Source organism: Diprion similis, chromosome 14 (assembly GCF_021155765.1).
Source record: "Diprion similis isolate iyDipSimi1 chromosome 14, iyDipSimi1.1, whole genome shotgun sequence".
Lineage (NCBI taxonomy): Eukaryota > Metazoa > Arthropoda > Insecta > Hymenoptera > Diprionidae > Diprion > Diprion similis.
In genome coordinates this window covers 1,334,652-1,356,997 of record NC_060118.1, presented here as the reverse complement: position 1 = coordinate 1,356,997, position 22,346 = coordinate 1,334,652, and the positions used below count along the sequence as shown (strand labels likewise).

The 22,346-nt window shown below is 39.0% G+C and overlaps 1 protein-coding gene across 1 annotated transcript in view; it reads left to right on the top strand.

Moving 5' to 3' along the window:
* Nucleotides 1-22,346, top strand: part of LOC124414949 (regulating synaptic membrane exocytosis protein 1-like) — a 946,547-nt gene that overhangs the window by 120,871 nt on the left and 803,330 nt on the right. The window contains exon 4 of the mRNA XM_046896140.1: nucleotides 2,363-2,567. Within this exon, the coding sequence (XP_046752096.1) occupies nucleotides 2,363-2,567 (205 nt within the window). The remainder of the gene's footprint in view (nucleotides 1-2,362; nucleotides 2,568-22,346) is intronic.

Sequence of the window (22,346 nt, the reverse complement as noted above, 5' to 3'; positions counted from 1 at the left end):
AAAAAAAAATTCACTAAATAGTTGAATAACGCAAAAGAAAATCCAACAAAACTTCATTCTCGGAATGATCGTTTCGAAGTTACAGCCTACCAAACTGCTAGTTCAGCGAAAAAGTGACTTTACATTGGTCTAAGAGAAACAAGTCGAAAAAACAGTTTTTTTCTTGTGTTACTTTTCATCACCATGAAAAGGGAAAAGTCTATCGGTCTGTCCGACAACCTTCCATAATGATCTCTAAAACTGGCAGGACTCGACAACCGAATAAAAAGGTATTAGAAGAAAATCAAACATAAATTGTGAAAAACTACAAATTTATAAAAAAAAAAAATTAAAATAGATAAATAGACCCGAAGAAACATAATAGTTCACCACAAAAAAGGGAATAGGGAGGAAAAGTATAGGTTTGTCGGAAAACATTCAAAATTGATTTATTTTCGATAGAACCCTGAGTTTAAATTAAACGCAACATGGTAATTTTTCTTGCCTATTATGTGGTTGTAAAATTCTGTCAGTCTCAGATTTTTCCATTAAAACGTTTCTGGGATCATCAGTGGAGTTTGTCGGACAAAGCGACTAGACCTACATTTCTCTAAGGACCTGTTATTCGAATTCTAGAGGTCGGAAAATGCGAGGACTTTTTGAAATTAGGATAAGTGATTTTCGACCGAAACAAATACTTATCTCATATCATCAAAGGTAATGAAAAGTAAAAACAGAAAATGGACTCACTAAATACTTGAATAAGAAAAAAAAATAACATCATTTATTCATGAAATAATCGTAAATTTTCGAATTCACTATTGCTATCGTTCAGCTTAATACCTAGTTATAAACTTTGTTAAGAAAATTCAATAAGAAGGTGTTCATTTTTAAAAAGTTAAAGGATACTGTTACGACCAGCCGGTCAACTAGACGGCTGATCCGTTACATCGGCGCACGCGACCGACAGAAACCGAAGACGCACGACCAACGAGTGAGACAGGACGCACGACAATACGAGACGCACAATAGACGAGCCAGATCGACGACGCCTGACCAGCTCGGCCGAGTATAAATAGAAGTGCCTCACCAGGTATCGGCACCCAGTCGGAAACCAACAATCCGCTGCGTCACTTGTGGGCAACACCAAGTCTAGAAGCACAGCGTCTCCTCTGCGTCACACAAGTTCAATTAGATAAGATCGAGTGGCAGTATAGCACTCCACTGCGGCAAGGTCAGGAAGATTAGTTTTTGAAGTAAGACCGAGTGGCTGTACAGCACTCCACTGCGGCAATTCAAGTTAGAGTAGAGTTCGGGGAGATTATTAATAAATTAAATTGACAAATTCAAATAGTAAGTTCGAGTTAATGTACAGCACTCAGCTGCGGCAATAAAATAAAAAGAGAGAGTAGATAAAGTAGGGAAGAATATAGAAAATTAGCGAGTCACCGGACTCGGATAATTAGAGAAAATATAAAAGACTAGTAATCAACCTAACATCAAATTCAACACAGGAGCAGGACCTGACAATCCTTGCACAGCTAATGTTCAAATCGATGTATTGTTCATCATTGTAACTTTTTGTTTTATTTTTGTATTGTTCATTTAAAGTTTACCTATCTTGCCATAAACGTTTATTACACAAAAAATAGTCTGTTTCACTATCTGAGATCAACGTTTTAACGATCGGAATGGTTACAGTTTCGGTTAACTCCACGTCATATAACAGCTCTGGAGTCAAACTTCGAGTCTGCTATTCTGTTCGAGGGATCCCAAATCTGACAAACAGCCACGGCTTAACAAACCCTGGTCTGTTAGAAAGGTGTGTTAGGCAAGATTAGGACTCGATTGGTGAATCGAGGAGGGGACGTGCCTTCAGATTAACAACCTCAAGTGCATGTGATAGATTGGAAGAAAGTGCTGGGTTAAAACACCCGCATCTTTCTTGAGAGCTCTGACAGACGAACTGAGTCGTATGACAGGCTTTGGAGGAACAACCACAGCTCTGCGCTAACCACCTCTAGGTCGGAAGTCCAAGTCTCCGCAGGCGCAACTCTGGCTTCAAAACCCCGAGTTTGCGCAGGGATTAGAAATAGTCAAGACTAAGGCCCAAGGGTCGGCAAGATCGGTCCATACTCTTCCCTAATATAAAGGAAAGCCGCAGTTTTATTCATTTTCGATTTTTGCTAACACTCTGAGAGCGGTAAAAATCCCACACTGACTGACCAAATATACGCACGAGCTACAGCAGCTCTTGGTCGAAATTTGGACACGTTACAATACATGCAATATCTTTCGGACAAAAATATAATTTTAGATCATTTTTTTATATCCACGAAATATCCTTATCTTATTGAACGTGCCTTTCAAACTTTTACAACAGGTGCGCGGGACCATGAAGAGAGATCAGTGCCCTCACGACGACCATCATTTCGTGCGGTCAAGTCGGTTCTACCATACGACATGGAGGCGGAGGAAGAGAAAGTAATAAACCTCGACGCGGCGCCGACGTCCGAAGTCACAGCGTGCCAAGCGCCGGCCCTCGTCCCTGACGATGACCGACGCAGTCGACGAAGAGGCTCACAGCTGTAAGTAGTTTGTGATTACATTTATTTATCTTCTAAAATGAGATCAGAAAAATGTTGGCTTGCATAGATATTTCAAATCCATGCCCTTATCTTAATCCCTGACAAAAATTAATATGTTTGCCGAAATTCAATATTTTTACTCATAATGAAGGTGTGTTCTCAACCGTTGAAATATATGTATGGGCTTTCTCGGTGTCATCAGTCGATTAAAAGGTAAAACTTTAGGTTAACGTCCCGGCCCTTGTGGAGAGAAGGGGGAGGGCTCCTCAGAACTATATATTGATTGAAAAATCATCATAATAATTCTTATTCTTCCGATATCTGAGGAAGCCCTCCTCCATAAGGGCCGAAGCGCAAACCCAGTTCTGACTTTAAATTGACTGACAACACTAAGAAGGCCCATGTATTTTTACTATCAGAAGATCGTCGTACAACGGGTTGTTCTATTCAATCATTATGTTCATATATATTATTCCATAAGCCCAGCTCACATGCTACATTAATTCCAAGTGGCATTATCATGGCAATCGTATTGGCAGACCACATTAAAATTCAATGTCCAAAAACAGCCTAGCTAGCACAGAGCTGCAACATGGTCTTTTGACAAGGCGATGTCGAGGTGAGCCTCTCACACCTCTTGGCATTTTTTCCTGGTAGCAACCACATGGTTAACCGACATAACTGTAAGGTGCGCATTTGATGTTTCATTTTGACGCGTTTTTAATGTAGCGTGGCCAGTTCACACCACGCATGATTAAGGGAAAGGCCCTGGCACTCGTAATAATTCTTACAGAGAACTGTGTTCGCTTAGTGCCCCATTTAGTTCTTAGTGCGTGGTGTTGGCACCCCCCTTCCTCCCCCCTTCACCGCACCCCAGCACATGCCCTAACACCCGCCGGCCCCAGCCGGCCGTAGTGGCAGCAGGGCGGTGCGGAATACTGGCAGCGGCACGTAGCAGCTACTGGCATTAGATGGATTAAGTACCAGAGATGTAATCAAAGTCTTACATATAGTTGGAACTTCAAAAAAATCAACTTTTTCAACAGATTCTAAAACTATATTATTTAAAGAATACAATACAGTAAAGAGAACTAATTGTCATTATTCATAATTTCTCTTTAGTATAAAACTTTTTCATCTCCTGCATTTTTTTGTAAGACGAGCTGTTTTCGAGTCATCCTATGTTGAAAAGTGGATGGACATTTTTGCCACCTGATCTACACTTTGTGGGAGATTCTAGGTTGGTATTATACCGCCGTTTATGGGCCTTTTCTGCTGTTTGTGCTCGAGTATAGCTCTTTCGAGCGCCCTTGGATTACCACGCTTTTGTGGCGTTGAGAGAGTATTTTGGTGTGTTTACTTGTGTGTGTTTTTGATGAAGAATATTTGCTCATGTGACGTCTGGAAGATTTTAATTGTAGACCTCATTTTTTAGTTTCATTTTCGGTTAATCTAACAAGGGGAGGGTAAGATGCGTACATGACCGATTTGATTCATCATTATCACATGTGTAGGTCATGACCAGAAGTATAACAGGTGCAAGTAGTAAGGTACGCTTCGCCCCCATATCCGAGAAATTTATTAAATGAATTACCAATTAATCAATAATCAAAACTGAAAATTAAAATGTAATCACTTCTTTTTTTAGTTGGAGAATAAACTTGCACTTTTATTCCTAGTATTTTGTACTATTTATTCAACCGTATTTTTTATTCACTATCGTACTGTTCGAGTGACGAATTACTGCACAAACTGGACTGACATCGATCATAGAGGCACGGAAAACAATGTTTATCACGGCATCTTGCACAAGTTATAAATGATGTATTTTTGTATACACATGATTTTTTTAAAACATCGCAAATCACGCGTATTTTTTCATGCTACAGAAGATCGATGGTGTACTAAAGACTGATTTTTGATTATCAATTTTGATTTTTAATTTTGATTACTGATCAATTGATAGTTAATTTAATTCATTCCTTGAAAACGACTGAGAAGCGCACCCTACTACTTGCCACTGTTATGCTTCTGATTATGAACTACACGTGTAATAAAGATAGATCCAATCGGTGACATAAGCATCTTACCCTCCCCATGTAAAACGAGATTTCCCTGCGTGTGCATTGTGTCAATCATTGTCCGATTTCTGCCCTGCGCGTCCTGCCAAATCTTCTTATTCGAAATTACACGAGGATCATTTCATCAGGATAACAATATATTCTATAACCTCTGAGCAATGCACAGCTAATGGTGCTACAGTTGTGGTAATTTCTATCGCAACAAATTTACTATTTCGAACAAGTAAAATTTTTGACGATCTCCCTAAAATCACAAACGAATTGTATATTACCACTGGAATTCCGCGCGATTAAGCTTACCCTAATACAATTCAAATATTGTGATTATTTCTATGATTCATAAGTTAGAATTTGGAGGTATGATATCTTGTCATCGATTCGACAATAATATCGAATCGAAGGATCAACGGAGTATCAGTAGCAGTAGGAAAACTTGATAATGAATTTTTAATGTTTGAATCTCATTCCCGAGATCCTTTTGTGAAACCGTGCTGTGACAGAGAAGTTTGGTTTGCATTCGGTGAATCTATACGACCATTGTACGTATTATTAAATAACAAGATTTCTTCAATTAATCAAAATTTTAGTTATGAAAACGATTTAACGTGTAAGTATAAATAAAGACGGAACTCATGCTATTCAATAAATCAACAGAAACAGTTTGAATAATCTGAAAATGATCGCGCAACCAGAGCTTGAAAGTGAACCTGTGAGAAATTCGATTATGAACCATCCAATTAGCGATGAAAACAAGATGAATTGTAAGATTAGTGATTAACATTCCTCAGAGCCAATAAATTTTTTATTTATCAAATGTAGTGTGTAGAGATTTGACAATTTTACTTCATTTGTGATTATAGTGTGTTTCTTTTTCTTTTGGGTTCTGAAATAGTAATTCAAAGCTCAAGCGTTGTTCTCTAGAATCCCAGTTGTTGACGGCACCTCCTAGTGAAGACACATATTATACATATATGTCGTAGCGAGCTCATGCTCATCACTCGTGTACGTAGTTTTTTAGGGATTTAGTTTGTGAAAGTCGGCAACTGCCTTTAGTTTTTGTTTTATAGAAAATGAGTTGGTAGACTTGAAAAAAAAGGAATGTAGCGTAATGGCGTTTTGTAAACAAGAACGAGGAGAAGCACAACAGATAATATAATGTGATAATAAAGTGATTTAACATTCGACAAATCCTTTATAATACAATAAAAGTGTATTTTATTGAGTGTTCTTCAACATAAAAATGGTCCTTCGAGCCGGATCCGCGGCTAATCGGGTATACAGGCGAATGAATAACTAAACGCAAACGAAGACGAAGAAAACACGAGGTCCGCGTACCTGGAATACAAAGAAACGTTTATCAGTTAATCAAGTGGCAATAGTTGTGTTAAGCAAATTAAATTAATCAAAAATGGTGAAAGAATACATATATCTGTGTTTCTTATAAATGAACATTAAAACTAATAACTAATACGACGGGAAAAAGGTAGCGTCCTTCTTCTCTCTCTATCGCACTCTTTCATCTTCTCTGTCGCATACGAAAACAAAACGCCACGCTTAACAACAGGGAATGTATGACACATAACGCAAATTATCGATCAAGAAGATTTAACAAACCGATACGCAGTAACCACGCGAGGAGCGGACGGTGAAAAAAAAGGAGGACGGTAAAACCAAACAAGACGCAGTTACCAGGTGAGTGAGACTCCGACCTTCCTCTCCACTCCTTTCTTTGTTTACATTCTTTCTAATCATTCAAATCAATTACGTCATGGCTCAGTTGAGGAAGCTTATTTATCAACGCGGCCAAATTAAAGGCAAATTAACTAGGTTCAAGACAAGCCTTGAAAATGCTCAACCAAATGATTTCGAGTCACTACAAGAACGATATGAAAACCTACCAGCAATCCTCAAGGAGTTCAAGGATTGTCAGATAAAAATTGCACACGTCAGAATTGAAGACGATTCCGAAGAAAATGCTGATAATTAGAAGAAAAACAACAAGCAGACGAGAAAGAGATCGAAGAGTTCGAAAATAACTACTATAAGGTGAAAGCTACTGCTAAAGTAAAACTGAACTCGATAATAACTATTACGCCGTCAGCTAACACCAGTAACATTGTCAATACCTCACGAGTAAAATTACCAGAGATTAAATTGCCGCATTTTGATGGGAATTATCAAAAGTGGACGGAATTCAAGGACTCTTTTGGAGCCACAATTCATAATAAAACGTATCCATCGAATATTTAAAAGTTCCAATATCTGCGAGGGTTATTGGACGACGAGGCAGCAAGCGTGGTCGCAGCACTGTCGACGACAGCAGACAATTACAAGGAAGCATGGAGATTATTAAAGGCTAAATATGACAATCGTCGAATTATCATTGATGCTCACTTGAAGGAATTATTGAATATAGCGGATATACAAAAGGTAAATTATGATGCATTGAATAAGCTCTTAGTTAAGATGCGAAGTCATACACAAGCGCTAAAGGTATTAGGTGCGCCTATTGAATACTGGGACATGATTTTAATCCATATTGTAACGAACAAGCTAGATTTTCATTCCAGAAACCAATGGGAAAAATTAATTGGAGCAAAGTCTATCGAAGAAGCACCCACGTTTGAGGAGTTACTGGAGTACTTAACCTTAAGATGTCAAACACTACAGATCATGGCTAAGGAAAGGCCTCTCCCAGAGAAATCGAAAACAAAATTCGATAGGAAAGTTTCACTAGCTACCACGTCACAACCGAAGTGTGAATACTGTCAGGGAAATCATTACACGAATCAATGCAAAGGTTTTAAAAAACTTTCAACCCAAGCTAAATGGGAGGAGGTAAACAAGCTTCGGCTCTGCGCTAATTGTTAAAAAAAAAAAAAGAAGAATTGTTGTCAAAAAAGAAGATCAGCAACATCAAGAAAACAAAAAGCATGAAAATCTGACGACATTAGTGGTGGCTTACAGCAGTCAAGTAATAACTGGCGAAGGGAATCAGCGAACAGAAAAAGCAACGGTTGCTTCTTGTACGTAACAAGTAAATTCTAGAGTAATTTTATCTACGGCGCAAGTTTACGTCTACGATGTAGAAGATAAACCCGTCATCTGCAGGGTACTCCTAGATCCGGGTTCGCAGTTGAATTTCGTTACAAAGAGGCTAGCTCAGAAATTGAGGCTACCATTCAAGAAGGTGAATATTCCCTTTAGCGGCGTAAGTCAATCAAATATGGCAGTACAATATTCTGTAACCGTAGATTTGGAATCACTAAATGATAGGTTCGCTGTAAAACAAGATTATCTCATCTTACCACAAATCACAGAAAGACTACCGCAGGTACAATTGAACACTTCTCTTATCAAGATACCGGAAAATATGATACTAGCCGATCCAGACTTCAATGTACCAGGAGATATTAATATGCTTGTCGGAGCAGGAATATTTTGAAAACTATTATGCGAAGGCCAAGTAACACAAGCAAAAGGTCAACCGGTACTGCAAAAAACATTATTAGGATGGATAGTTGGGGGAGAACAGATTGTGAAGAATCCTCACGTAATACAAAGAGTATAGATGATTAATTATGAATCAATCTGGTAAAAGATGAAGTAGATTCTTCAAAGGATTTTGGGCAAAATGCACGGAAGCAAATTGATGAAAGTATATCACATAAAAGATTATAACTACTAAAATATGATAAATTCAACGAAAGTGACGTCAGTAGGGTATATATAAGAGTTCTGGCTCAAGATGGCGGCATTGCGAGGGGGGTCCCCCCGATTTCTACGGGCTGGCCTGGGTAGCGGTGGCGGTGCAAGAGGGCGACGGGGGGGGACGAAATCCCTGTCAAGACTTGTTAGATGGCGGGAAGTTGTGAGTTAAAGAACGTTACACTTGACAAAATTCCAGGAAATGCGGCCTTTCAGGTGATGCCGACAATGAACACGGTGGGGGTCACAATGTATATAAATCAGCGCATAAATATTTTTCTCACAAATGCTAGATACCGCTGTTTAAATAAATCTGTCACAGATATGGGATTCTTGAGAAAAAAATTTATTGCAAAATGCCAGATGTCGGTTACGGGATGATGGTGGGGGGGGATGCATGAAGATTTTTCCTACGAAATACATGTTGGGCCGGATATTAGTTGATACGCGATTACGATAGTTGAGTACTATAATTATCTTTATGATTTGGATTACCCATAGAATTTTCAGATTAGCGGTCAAATTTTTTTTTCCTTGACATCATCTTATGTTCCATTCAAAATGAAGGGCAATGTGCCAATGTTGAAAGAAACGCACACGGCGGTTTCCTGTATGTTGCGATCCTGATTTTTTTCATTATTTACTTTACCTCTTTCATCTTCTGTCACTTTTTGGCGAATTTTGATCCGTTTTCTACCCTCTACGTCACTTGTTGCCGTCTCGACCAATATCCTAGCGATCCCTTATGCGCATCATCCATGTCCAATTCATAAAATTTTAGAGCTACGGAGTTTGATATTACTTAGCCCAGGTACAAACGTGAACGCCACATGTATCACCTCTGGATTCATAAACATACTGATACGGAACATCGTTGGGCGCAAACATTGCCCACTCGGACCAGTTTGGAGTTTTTTCATTATGCCTTTTTTGTTTCGTAATGAACGATGAAAATCTATCTATTTAATAAGGAGGCGGATTTTCATGTAACGAATCTGAATAAACGAAAACCCTTCCACTGAAATCAACAATTAGTAAGGACCAATGTTGCCGGCGGTGCACGGGTACCAACCAGACATCGAAGTCGCATACGTGGTTCGCAGCTACCCACTTTTGAAAGCCGGGACTCAGATTTCCGTCCAACAGTTTTGCTACAAGCAGGGTTTCAAATGCAATGAAGTTGCTACCACGGTCTTATGCTTCATTCTACACGATTACGTCAAATGCATTAAGAACTTCATCGTCCAAATATTAACCGGGTAACACTTATGAGAAAGTATGTTCATCTAGATACATTCCAGCAGTCTCTTGATACAATGCTGGGAATCCTGTCGTATATTCTAGCGACCTGTTGAATAATTTTATCCATATTGCCAGGTTAACCTTCATCCGATTCAGTTATGTCGTTGTTTGTGGATTGCCCAGATTCTGATACGCAATTCAATTCCGAGCGTGTACTTGAACGTCCATCACGTATATGTACTTCATTTACATCATCACGGTTCGTTTCCGCTGCTTCGATCTCTGTGCGATCCACTCCTCTTACATCAACACTGTGCGTTTCTACTGCTTCACGACCCGCGTTACCACTTCGAGTTTTTGAAATAAGCTTCGACATTTGAAGATGAAAATTCAGCCTGCGCCTTTGTTTGGGTAGCCAAAATTCCTCGCTATGATCGGGAGCTTCTTATTCGGGTGTGATGCTACGCATGCTTTCCACTTGTCGACCAGATTCTACCACGAGCAATGGCAGCGGCTGGTTTTTGTAGTTTTTTTTATTTAGTTTTTGCCGCGATGTTTTTAGTGAGTACTGCCTTTTGCTTAAACGTGGTTTCATGTATTTTTCTCGACTCTCAATGAATCGAGTAGCTGGGATTTTCGTTTTACCGTCAAACATATAGCACTCAATACCTTTCTGCCAATTTTCCACTGACGCGTTAGAATCTCTAAGAACACTCAACTGTTTCACATCAATTACTGACCACCGCGGGTAGTACGGTAGTAGGTAGTGCAGTAAGTATACTAAGAAATCACGAGATCCAATTAATTTAATTCACCACTTCTTTCCTCAGTGCTCAGCATCGTCGTATTGTAAACTGTTGAAGAGCCTTATAATACGGAGATTGATGACGCACTGTCTAATGTTTCGGCTTATCCTCTTCGTCGCTGAATTTACAATTATCCAAGAAATCGTTTTCAATCGGCTATTCTGGCAAACCTTCGATGTTGGTTATTTCCTGCATACACGTATCAAAATCAGGTGCTTTACTTTTTTCACCAAATACGGTAAGCATTCAAACAAAATATTGCAATAGCTTCGTCCATGTTCTCACAGTGAATCAATTTTGTCACTCCGGTAACGGCTACCCGTTCTTGACAGCTATGCCTCACGAATAAAGTTTATTTTTCTGATTATGGTATGTATGAGGTGTGAGGAGTGCAGAATCGTTACCCCATATTCGCAACCTGCCTTGTGTACGTCAAACACGTGCTTCAGATACTAAACTATCGACATTTTATTGAAAGCTAACGAGGCAGGCTATAACAACGCCAGATTGAAGTCAGTCTCGATCTTGTCGACTACTGGCCGGCGCGTTTTTAATTTTTTGAGGATAAAGTCAACTCACATCAAAAAATTACTGATACTCGGAACACAGTGTTCTGTATTGATATATTCTACGACTGGAAAGGCTCCTACTTTGCTGTTGTCAGGTAAAATTAACGAGTACAAGTAAACTTGCGTCTCTGACTCAATACAGTGTTCTGTATTGATATATTCTACGACTGGAAAGGCTCCTACTTTGCTGTTGTCAGGTAAAATTAACGAGTACGAGTAAACTTGCTTCTCTGACCATTTAGGTCGTGCAATAATAGGCCTTTTACTGTCCAAATGAAGATATATTCGAGTTTTTATAGATGCTACTAACCTTAGTTGTGCCTCTGTAAACATAATGATTGAGAATGGCCTGAATATTATGCTTTGGATGTGACCATCGACAAATGTACGTGACCATTGCTTCTTGTGCTCATCGAACAATTTCGACAAAAACGTGGTGAAATCTGGATCCAAATCATCTTTCGAGTTACGTGCACTAGAAATTTTATCTAATATTGGTGAGCTCAAGGCAGTGTTCAGGTTACTATTTTTGAGTTGGTTTGTATCCACCGATGCTAACTGATTCAATTTGCATTTACTTGACGGGCAGTGAACAAGTACCCTAGCAATTTCCTCTCTTCTGGCACCTCTCACATGACGCTTGTGTGATTCTCTGGTGTCATCGCATATCGGTTTGTTCCTCTCGACATGAACGGGAATCGCGGTATACGAAACGCTTATCTGTTGAGTAACAGTAAACCTGAATCTTGTGCAGAAGGAGTTTTTGCACTGATCAGAAGCAATAAAATGTTTACTTTTTCTGCTGTGAGTTATCCGACATTTGTGCCAATTAATTTTCAGCACACAGAGGGGATACGAACACGTAGGGAATGACGACTTCTGCACGTTTCCATTGGCCTTTAGAATAGGAAAGAAAGGAGAGTTCTAGAGGCAAATCCCTACCTTACCGACATAGCGTGGAGATGAACCTTCTTTCGCGCGGCGGGAGGTGGAGGGGGTTCTCCCCACCGCGACCAACATAGTCAGCCATCAACCGTTCTACGCTCTGCGTTACCATCATGTCGATCATAAGAAAAAAATCATCTGTTTCACGCTGTATACGTCCATCGTTTATGATAAAATTATCCACATGAGCGCTACTTTTCTACCTGCATCGGTAATGAATCGGGGCGTTCTACCCTTGCTTGAGTTGTCATCATCGGTCTCACGCTCTCAACCTTTTACTGAAATGCATAAAGCAAGATCCAGAGGTAGACGTCAACTCATGCGGGTCGACGAGACCCACCTTTTAGAAGGGTCTCTCACCGTGAGTCAACTCCTAGAGGATTCTTCATGCGGAGGGAGTCAGACGTTCAGAAGTTCGCAACGACAAATTCGCAGAATGTCGGAAGACAAACAGTTCTCGGAATCATCTGACAAGTTGCGACGGAACGATGAGAGGCCCGCGTCGATCGGAAAAACGTCAAAATCCACATCGGCATCAAAGCTGAATTAGCAGGAAATAAACGGATCTTCTGACAAGTAGCAGCATGACGTTGAGCGGCCTGCATCGATCGGCGAAATGCTGAAGGTTCTAGATTCACACCTGCATCGATGACGGATAAACCAGCGAACCGTATGACGTGACGTCAACCAGCTTATGATGATCAGCGAAACGTTGAAACTGTAGAAACTTCGACCCCTAAATTATAAAAAAAAAACAGTTCTCGGAATCCTCCGACGTGATGGCTACCGATCTGCATCAATCGGCAAAACATGAAAGGTTCTGCAACCTGCTGCTACCCTAAACGAACTCTCAGAATTCATGAAGATAAACAGTTCTCGGAATGCTCTGACAAATATCGACATGATGTACATACATCAGTAAATCGTTGAAATCTGTAAGGTTCAAGATCCACATCTGCGTTGATAAACAATAAAAATAGATCTAATAAATGATTATAACATATGCATAGTGGGGGATAAATGTGGTTATAAGAGTCGAAAATTTAATTTAGAACGGTGGTATTGCATTGATTCTTCGCCACTCGTGAAGTAAACGACAAACCAAGCTGAACTACAAGAAAAAATTGACAAGTTTGCGAAAAACATTGAGAAATTAAAGAGAGTTATGAATCAAAAGTTAGAGCTCAACGGAGTTACAAGGGAGTTAAAACGTTTAAATATTTAATAAATAATGAATGCAGGAAATTGAAACAGCTGGAAAAAATGGATTTCTTGAAAATCAATAATTATCAGAATCAATTATATGAATGTTTACACTTTTCGTTTATTCATAGTACATTTTTTAGAAAAATTGAGATAAGTTTTTGTGTGTAATGTGAACCACCACAGCGATCCGCAATAAGAAAATAAAAATGAAAATTCAAATCCCAAACTATTACTAATTATGAATAAAAAAAATTAATTGTTAATATACTTAATCTTACACTTTGATAATTCACCACTTTCCATCATCTTCCTTGATCAGCTCCGTCGACACATCTGCTTGCATAAGGTATATCACCCGATCGTCATCGTACGCGGCTATAGCAAAATTCACAGCTTCGTTTAAAATTTCCATGGGCAACCTTGTTGCCCACTCGAGGGAAATTTTGACAGCGGATATAAGATGAACGTATTCCATCTTGTCGTTATTGTTGTTGTTGTTGCTGTATTACTGAAGTCAGAAAACAGACGATAAATTATTTTTTTATACATCAAAGTAAAATCCACGAGTTGAACAATGAACGTAAGAACTTGAGCAATTGCACGAATTCTGATCACCCACCTTGGCTGTACGGCAGCTTGCACAGAACTGACTTCATAAAGCGTAGAACATCTCTATGTAGGGTATAGATATGACATTACCTTGATCTCACTCAACACTTTTACGTAGAATTCATCAAAGTTTCAACTCAACACTAGAAGCAGTGTATGGCAAGTCGCTGAAGGTGGACAGCATCGTATGTACATTTCATTTTTTTCATACATCTGATGAGTTGTTCGCTACCACAGCGCTCGTACATGAGACATGTGCAACTTCCTCGTTGAATTTTGATACATTTTTTAACTTTGAAAGGGATCCTGCAGTCGATCATCAGTCATTCTGGAGCAAACTTTACTACTGCAGCTTTGTCTCATGCACGAAAAAAGATGGAGACTGATAAGTGTTTGAGATTGATTAAAATCATGGAAACAGCGTTCAAAACTTTAACTGAAAAATCATCACCAACCGAAATTCAAAAGTAGACTCCGTGCGAAACTCAGAATCTTCGGCTTTTAAATGAGATATTACGCGAAGTCTTATCGATTGGCCAGAAGACTTAAATTGAAACAGCAGCCTAAATCCTAGAGTCATTCACAGCCAAATTCCGACAGATTCAAAAAGTATTCTGACAGATTCAAAAAGTCGGCGCTGGGTTGCGCAACTAACGAAGGAATGATTAAATACGATGCGATGATTGGAATTCAGCTTTCGACAGTCGAATTCGAACCGGAGCTGTTACCAATTTACGTTACAAGGATTTGATCGATTTTTTGAAGGATGTTAAACACCTGATTGTGACAAGATTAAAGAATGCAGTACAAAAGGCTGGAAATTTGGAAACAAACTGTATCCTAGCGTGTGAATTCAGTGTTGTGAAAAACGACGAGACAGTAGAAGGAACGAAAATTTTTAACATCAAAAATGGAATCATCCTTCAGTCAACAAACGTACACGAGGAGTTCGATGGGAATGTGAAAGATAAGGTATTGGCAAACGTGGAAGATTTTCAAGAGAAGGATTCTGGCTGGACGTTGCTCGAAATAATAAACTTAACAGTGAACATCAACAAGTACGTGCCGCTGCAGGGTGGTGTGTCAACGTACACACAACTACTAAGGGGCATTCAAGCTGAGGAGGCTGTCGTCAACGTGAGAAACAACGTCTCGTATTGCTTCCTCCGATCAGTCACCGCAGCCCTTTTTCCATCACACAATGATCCTAGCGTCATCACTTCGTATTCACATTCCAGCTCAGTGCTACGATATGACGGTTTGAATTTTTCGATGAATTCAGATGATATTCCAAAATCTGAAAAACCCAACAGTTTGCCAATAAATGTTCACGAAATAGATTACACAAAAACGCAAAAGCGTAGTGAAATTGCACCAGTTTACTTGAGCCGCAATAAGTCTGAAAATCCTGTGATTCACCTCCAAGTAGTACAAACTGGAAATGTAGATGAAGACGATGATGATGATGATGATGACTTAGAGAATTATGAAAAGAATGCAATACATCATTTGGCTTGGATTAGAAATTTATCTCGATTAACAAATTCACAAATTTCTTCACATCACGGGCGTGATTGGTTATGCTACAGATGTCCCATGCACTTTTGGTCAGAAAAACGTTTGTCGGAGCACAGAATCGATTGCATAAATTCAAATAATACCAGAGTTAAGTAGTGATACAAGAGGCATTCTACTCAAAGATTCCTGTTACCGACACTTACCGACATTTTCCCTAGAACCCTCCACTACCCATCTCAGGAATGTTCCAGTTAAACTTGAGCGGCTTGCGGTCTGATATCTGACACCCTACATTTCACAATAGATAGTTCCAAGAATTGTTTTCGTCAACCCGATATCAACCACGTGACATTCGACAATCAGTAGTTCCGAGAATGGCTGGGGTAAGCCACGTGACATTCCGTTCCCACGATATCGAACCATGTGACGTTCTGTTCGAGTCCAAAGTCCGGTGCGTTATCAACCGCATGACATTTTCAGCAAATGAACTGCTCTGCCCAACGTTCGCAGTGATATCAACCACGTGACGTTCTTTCTACCCACCAAATACCTCTCCAGGACTCTGATATAACGAACCCTTGTGCTCATGTTTTGCAAACGGAGAAATGTGATATCGTATGGTGGCCCCCATATTCACCGAATGACACTACACTACGCGCAATAGACACACCTATTTCTTGCCCTATAAAACGAATTACCATTACAGCAAATGATCATTCATAGACCGGGAGATGGTGCACGTAGGAAGTATCTTATTTTTCACAAGTATGGCACCCCTTGAGGGGTCGAATTACATAATTAATGAAAGGAAAATGATGATGATAGCGCTGGTCGTCGGGGCGTTATCGCATAACGATTAATCGAACATGTCGGACAAATTGGGGTTTTTGAATGATTTTTTTACACAAAAAATCTTGTGTTTTCCGGTGGTTTATGAAAAAAAAATCCGGTGGAAGCAATATGCCATACTCATGCGGTGGGGCTTAAAGTCCGCCATACTGATCGAAACAGGTAAGTTTTTTTTTTTTTTTTTACCGTTACCACCATACCGTTTTCACGGGTCTAAATAGTCGTCATACTGTCGTGAAGGAGAAGGTTTTTTTTAATGTTGTTAACGATTGTTCACAGCCGAAAAATTTTTTGACCAGTTATTTTAATGACTAGAAACAGAAATCCGATAACGCAATACCCGTGGAAAGGGTCAAATACGTATAATATTATTATAAAATTGTAACATTTTATGCGGAATTTCAATGATTTGTTACAGTATGGCACAAATTTTTCCTGAAAGTTTAACGTGTAAAAACCTTGAATATAAATTTTCAAACCTATATGTAGGGGCAATCGTGATTTATAACAGATCCCAGTTAATATTCTACGGATATCAACGCTCGAACAATTTTCTCGAGTTTTCAAAGTCCCGTTTGTATTCCCCGGTGAATGTATAACAACACAGGTATCAACAGCTCTTTGTCAGGCATCCTACAAAAGCATATATATATACATACCGGGACCATCTCTAGAAACTAAACAGGAACTGCGCATGCGCGAATTTAAATCCGCCGTCCGTGCAGTCTGGCCACCCCGAGACCCTGCTGTCAAACTCTGTTTCTGTCGGCGATGTAGTTCACATGCATTTTTGAGGTTAGAATCTCAAGTCATTCAGATAGTCACTCGGAAAGGCTTGGGAAGCATTTGTTATTGAAAATTGATTGTTCAAAGAACGGTCGGAATTTAATGCTGATGCTCTTTGAAAATTCGTCCTATTCGATTGAAACAAGAAATCTGTTCAAATGTTGGGTGCTTGGAAGAAACGAAGCAGGTAGGTGGGGACAATTTATTCAATCATTTTCATTACTTCATACATTAAGAATAACAATGAAATTTTTTTCTTTCAACAGAAAATACAGCCAAAATAATAGCATCTCTGCTGTTCGCTGATGTCTTCTCTTCCCATTCAATTCGTGACACATGCAGAGATCATCGGCCACTTTTGTTGGTTGGAAAAGGAAGTTGTAGATCTTACGGTTTCTTTCAATTTCAAATCTAATCTAAAGAAATCTAATCCGAAGAGTAAAACTCAGAAACATTCTGTGACACAAGTTAAAAATCAACATTTTCAAAATGTGCCTCAGTAATTAACTTTAAGGATAATCATGTTTTAGAGTAATGTTCAGAACATTCATATGAAAATATTGACTTATCGGATTCAACATTGTACCCCTTGTTCCTTTGAAACAAATGAATATCTAATTTTCACTGAAGTTCATGAAAATATTTACTCAAACCTAGATCCAATACAATATCTTGTTCATAGTGCTCCGAACATCATCCAGTAACATGAATGTCCGGAAGGAATCCCTCTGTCGCAGAAACCGTTATAAGGTTCTTTGTTTTTAACTTGTGCCACTAGATAACTTTTGCATTGCAGATTCCATTTCCAATCTTAGGATGAGATTTTTTGTTTCGAACAGTGTTAACATGGGATGCAGAATTAATTGTAATAAATGGAGATTCACAAACTCTCAGTTTCAATGAAGGACCATTGTAAGAGTATAAAATTGAATCTGGTTTCAAGCTTTCAATAAGTTACCGGATGACTCCCTGATAAAGATTCATCATAAAAAAGTTAGCCAGCAAGTAAGTCCTATTGTAGACAAAGTGATCATTTGTAACGTGTACTAGTAAGTGAATGCATTCCTTAGACCTTGCTGGGGTTGAACGAGGCTCAAGCACGGATGATAGCTGCAACTAGCTAGTCAGATGATACTGTCGATTAATATTGACTTTAAAGACATTTTCAACTGAAGTTATCCAACATTTTTAGATTGAGATTGGTTCAGTTTACACATCAAAATTCATCCTTGGAATCTGATTTAACACTTGAAACACTATTCATCTGAATTGAATACCAAGAGAGTGAAAAATAAAATATCAAAACTGCCGATAATAAAATTTGAAAAATAATGTGGGCCAATAATACTGCTTGGATTACAATGGTGCACGGAATGATTGCTCTGTAAAATTAGTTAGCAGCAATTGTTGAATAACAAACTTATTACTATTGGCTCGATAGATCTAAAATAATGGAATATTCAAACACCATGATCTGTAGCGTGTCGTGCTCTGCAATTTTGCCACGACTGATGTTCAGAAGGTGGCAATGACCAGAAGAAATTCCTTCGGATACCTGTTGTCTAATGGAACAACGGAACAACCAGGTTCGATGGTTGGAACGGTGGCACCAATCGAGAAATTAGGGTCCTAGCCACCAAAACGTTTTGACCATCAGGTAAGGTATGATTTTCATCCTATTATCCAAACTTGAAACTTTAAGTCTGTCAGAACCAACGAATTTTATCATTGAATACATGTGAAAATATTGTCATATGCAAATATCATAGCATCAGAAATTTACTTACACGCTTCAACGCCTGACAACTTTAGTCTCGCTTCGATGATGGTTGTTTCCCACCTGAAAATATTAAAAGATATTATCATCAGACAAGAGCTTCTAATTGTTTTGGATACCACTATTTTCAATAAATTGCGACAGAAAAACGAATTGCTACTTTTTGTACTTCTAAGCTTTGTGTTTCAAGATACACTATTTTTTTTATTCCTTGTTACTGATTTTATTTTAATATTTCATGTTCATCGGCACTGATTACTGGCTTCCGGAGCACTGCACTGTAACAAATCTACTCTGGAGCAACCTTCTACTGGGTTTCAACAATCCATTTATTTTTAATTTTATGTAAATAAAGAATCTGTTTGAAATAAACAATATTTTTACTAACCTGCCTCAGTTTGTCTAGACTCCCACTCGTTGATGACGTTCCACATTTAATTTCAGTTTTCTTCTTTCAATAAATAACTGATCCAATTTCTGTAGCTTTTGATATTTGTTTCTCCATTGACGCCTTTATTGTGTCGATTAAATATCTGCTAATATCAACTACGGTATTGCTGAATGACACTTTTCTTAGAAAATTCACGATAAGTAGGAATAAATATCAACATAACCTCAATACGCTACTTTACGCGCGAGATATTCAGAGCCTTGTCACATTTCGTGTACGTTGGTCGCCTTGGTTAGCTGACGAAAATTACTCCGCGGGGCAATTTCGCTGACCAATGAAATTGAATCATTTGGCGCATGCGCAGTTCCTGTTTAGTTTCTAGAGATGGTCCCGGTATATATATATATGAGGTATTCCATCCCAAGTGTGTAAACCCGTGACCCTCGTCCTCTCCGATTTTTTTGATTTTTTTTTCATATGATCGCATTGAGTTAAAAGACACCCTCATATTTTTTTTAGATTTTTCCAAACATCCCTTATTTCAAGAAAAAAAAAATTTCAAAAAAAACGCCATTTCTTTTAAATCTGAAAAAATTCTCAAAATACCGTGATAACATATAAAAATTTTCGAGCTATCACCCGTAGTGGGCAGATTTTTTTTTAATGTGTTTTACGAGCTATTAACCTTCACAAAATTCCAAAAAAATTCTCAAATAGCTTACCTTGAGCAGATATTGAATTATTTCGGTACTCAAAATGAATATAAAGTTCATAATTCATAATATAAAATTTATTTTGATTACCGAAATAATTCAATATCTGCTTAAGGTGAGCTATTCGAGAATTTTTTGGAATTTTGTGAACGTTAATAGCTTGTAAAACACATTTAAAAAATCTGCCCATTACGGGTGATAGCTTGAAAAGTTTTATATGTTATTACGGTTTTTTGAGAATTTTTTCAGATTTAAAAAAAATGGAGTTTTTTTTTTATCATTTTTCTTCAAATGAGGGATGTTTGAAAAAATCTAAAAAAAATATGAGGGTGTCTTTTAGACTCAATGCGATCATATCAAAAAAAATTTTTTTAAATTCGAGAGGGTGAGGGTCACGGGTTTACACACTTGGGATGGAATACCTCATATATATATATTGTGGCAAAACACCCTCCCCGCAATCGTGTAGCGAATCCACGAAAGCGACAAGGGGCACAAGTCGGGCCTAAGCACCTAAATTAAAGTGTGCGCCGGCGTTCCACGGCCCGCCGGCACGAAGCTATATTCACCGTCCTTCTTCTGGGCGCCAGGTCGAGTGCGATTTTACTTATCCAGCCTCGAACCAAACTGGGAGATGCCGGCTAACCCCGGGAGACTCTCGGCCCGAGGGTCGTGTGTCCGCGGACTGAGGCACGGCTACCGCAGCGAGTTTTTGTGATGATCTCAAGGAAGTCGGATGTAGGAGAGGGCCATCAAATAATTATGGGATGCAACTGATATTGGGTTGAACAGAATAACATTTATTAGCTTAGTAAATTTATCCTTTTCCGCAACTATTTCCCTCGAAGACTCGCACACACTTTCACTCTTCACGCTGAAAGGGGCACTCCCGGCTCACACGTGGCGTCGAGTATCACGGTACTTAGCTGACTGCCGGTCAGAGGTGGCTCGCAGGCCGGCCACTTGCCAGGCCCCCCGGCCCTTCAGGGGTACGCAACCCGAAATCGGTCGCTGAAGCGCTTCGCGCGCCACAATATATATATACAAAGCCCCTGAATTTGTGGCTTACATATATATATATATACATATACATATATTACATATATATATATATATATATGTAAGCCACAAATTCAGGGGCTTTGGTGGAGGGAAGTGTAGGTGAAGAATCAACTCTTGTAAGATGTAGTTATTAACTGTGATATTAACAATACATACAATTTAGCAAACGCCAATAATATTACAGTGAACGAATAACTTTAAACTAACCTGAATCAATACAATTGCCGATAGCTCCCTTTGTCTACCTCCGTACAATAACAGCTAACAGCTCGAAGCCTGATTACATACTGACTCTTGCGCGCCAGTCGACAACCGACAAGGCCAAGCTTGATGACGCATAAGCTTACATATATATATATATCAAGAGGTTGTTTTAGGGACCAAAATTTTCGTCATGTTTTTTTGGATAAAAAACATAGGCACCAGGTTTATATTGGGTTTTCAGAAGCAATTTCATCGATAGTTGTAGAACTTTTTTCCCTGCATTGAATTAAGTACGTAAAGATTGTTTCCGGTACGGAATGGGGAAAGTTTCTTTCCACGACCGTTTGTCAACATTTGATTAGAGAAATGAAAAACTCGGAGAACTAGTATATTTTCAGTTTTCAGCTGGAAATTTGGAGAAAATATTGTTACTTTTTGAATTATGATGCAAATTCTATGGTGTGGTAGTTGCCAGGACCACTCCAATTGTTGCATCGTTACTACGGTGATTTTCATTGAGTAAGGCCGATAATGATCATCATGAATTAGTTTGAGGATCAATTTTGATCAAACTTGAATGAACATTATTTTTGAGAGTAGTATCATCTATTGCATCGAAGACAAATTACTTGGTCCTCGAAAGGACCTTAGAATGGTGAAGGGGTGTTTCAGACCCATCAAAGCTTGACTGGTCGTTTCTAGGTCTCGTAGTGATACTCTGGAAAGGTGTGTTCCAAACCCTTCAAGGCTTGACTGGTCTTTTCTGGGTCCCGTAGTAATGCCCTGTAAAGGTGTGTTCCGGACCGGTCAAAGCCCTACTGGTCCTTTCCGGGTCCCGTAGTGATATCCTGTAAAGTTGTGTTCCAGACCCTTTGGAAATTTACCGGTTCTTTCTGGATCCCGAACTGACTCCCTGTGAAGGAGTGTTCACGACTCTTGTTTTAACAACGCTAACAAAAGGTGTAAGAACTGACTTCTTTTTTGGAGCTGCTCTGTGATTGATTCAGCAGCATCTATCATCTTTGGTCACTGACTCGGTCCATCTCTGGTATACATGAAGACCATGTCGTTCAAACGTTGTCTCGTACATTTACGATCGGTGTATTACATGAAAAGCCTGCAGAAGCCTGTGGGCCTGTTCTGGACCCTAATTTTGATCAGTCAAGATATTTGATTCCAGAAAATTGAACGGTTTATCGGGTTGACCAAATTATGACGTGCAAACGCTAGCATCTGAGAATTAACGAAACTTGGACGAGTGAACGGTGATGATTGAAGTAAAAAGTGACAGGGTCCTGGAAGAAACCCTTAAG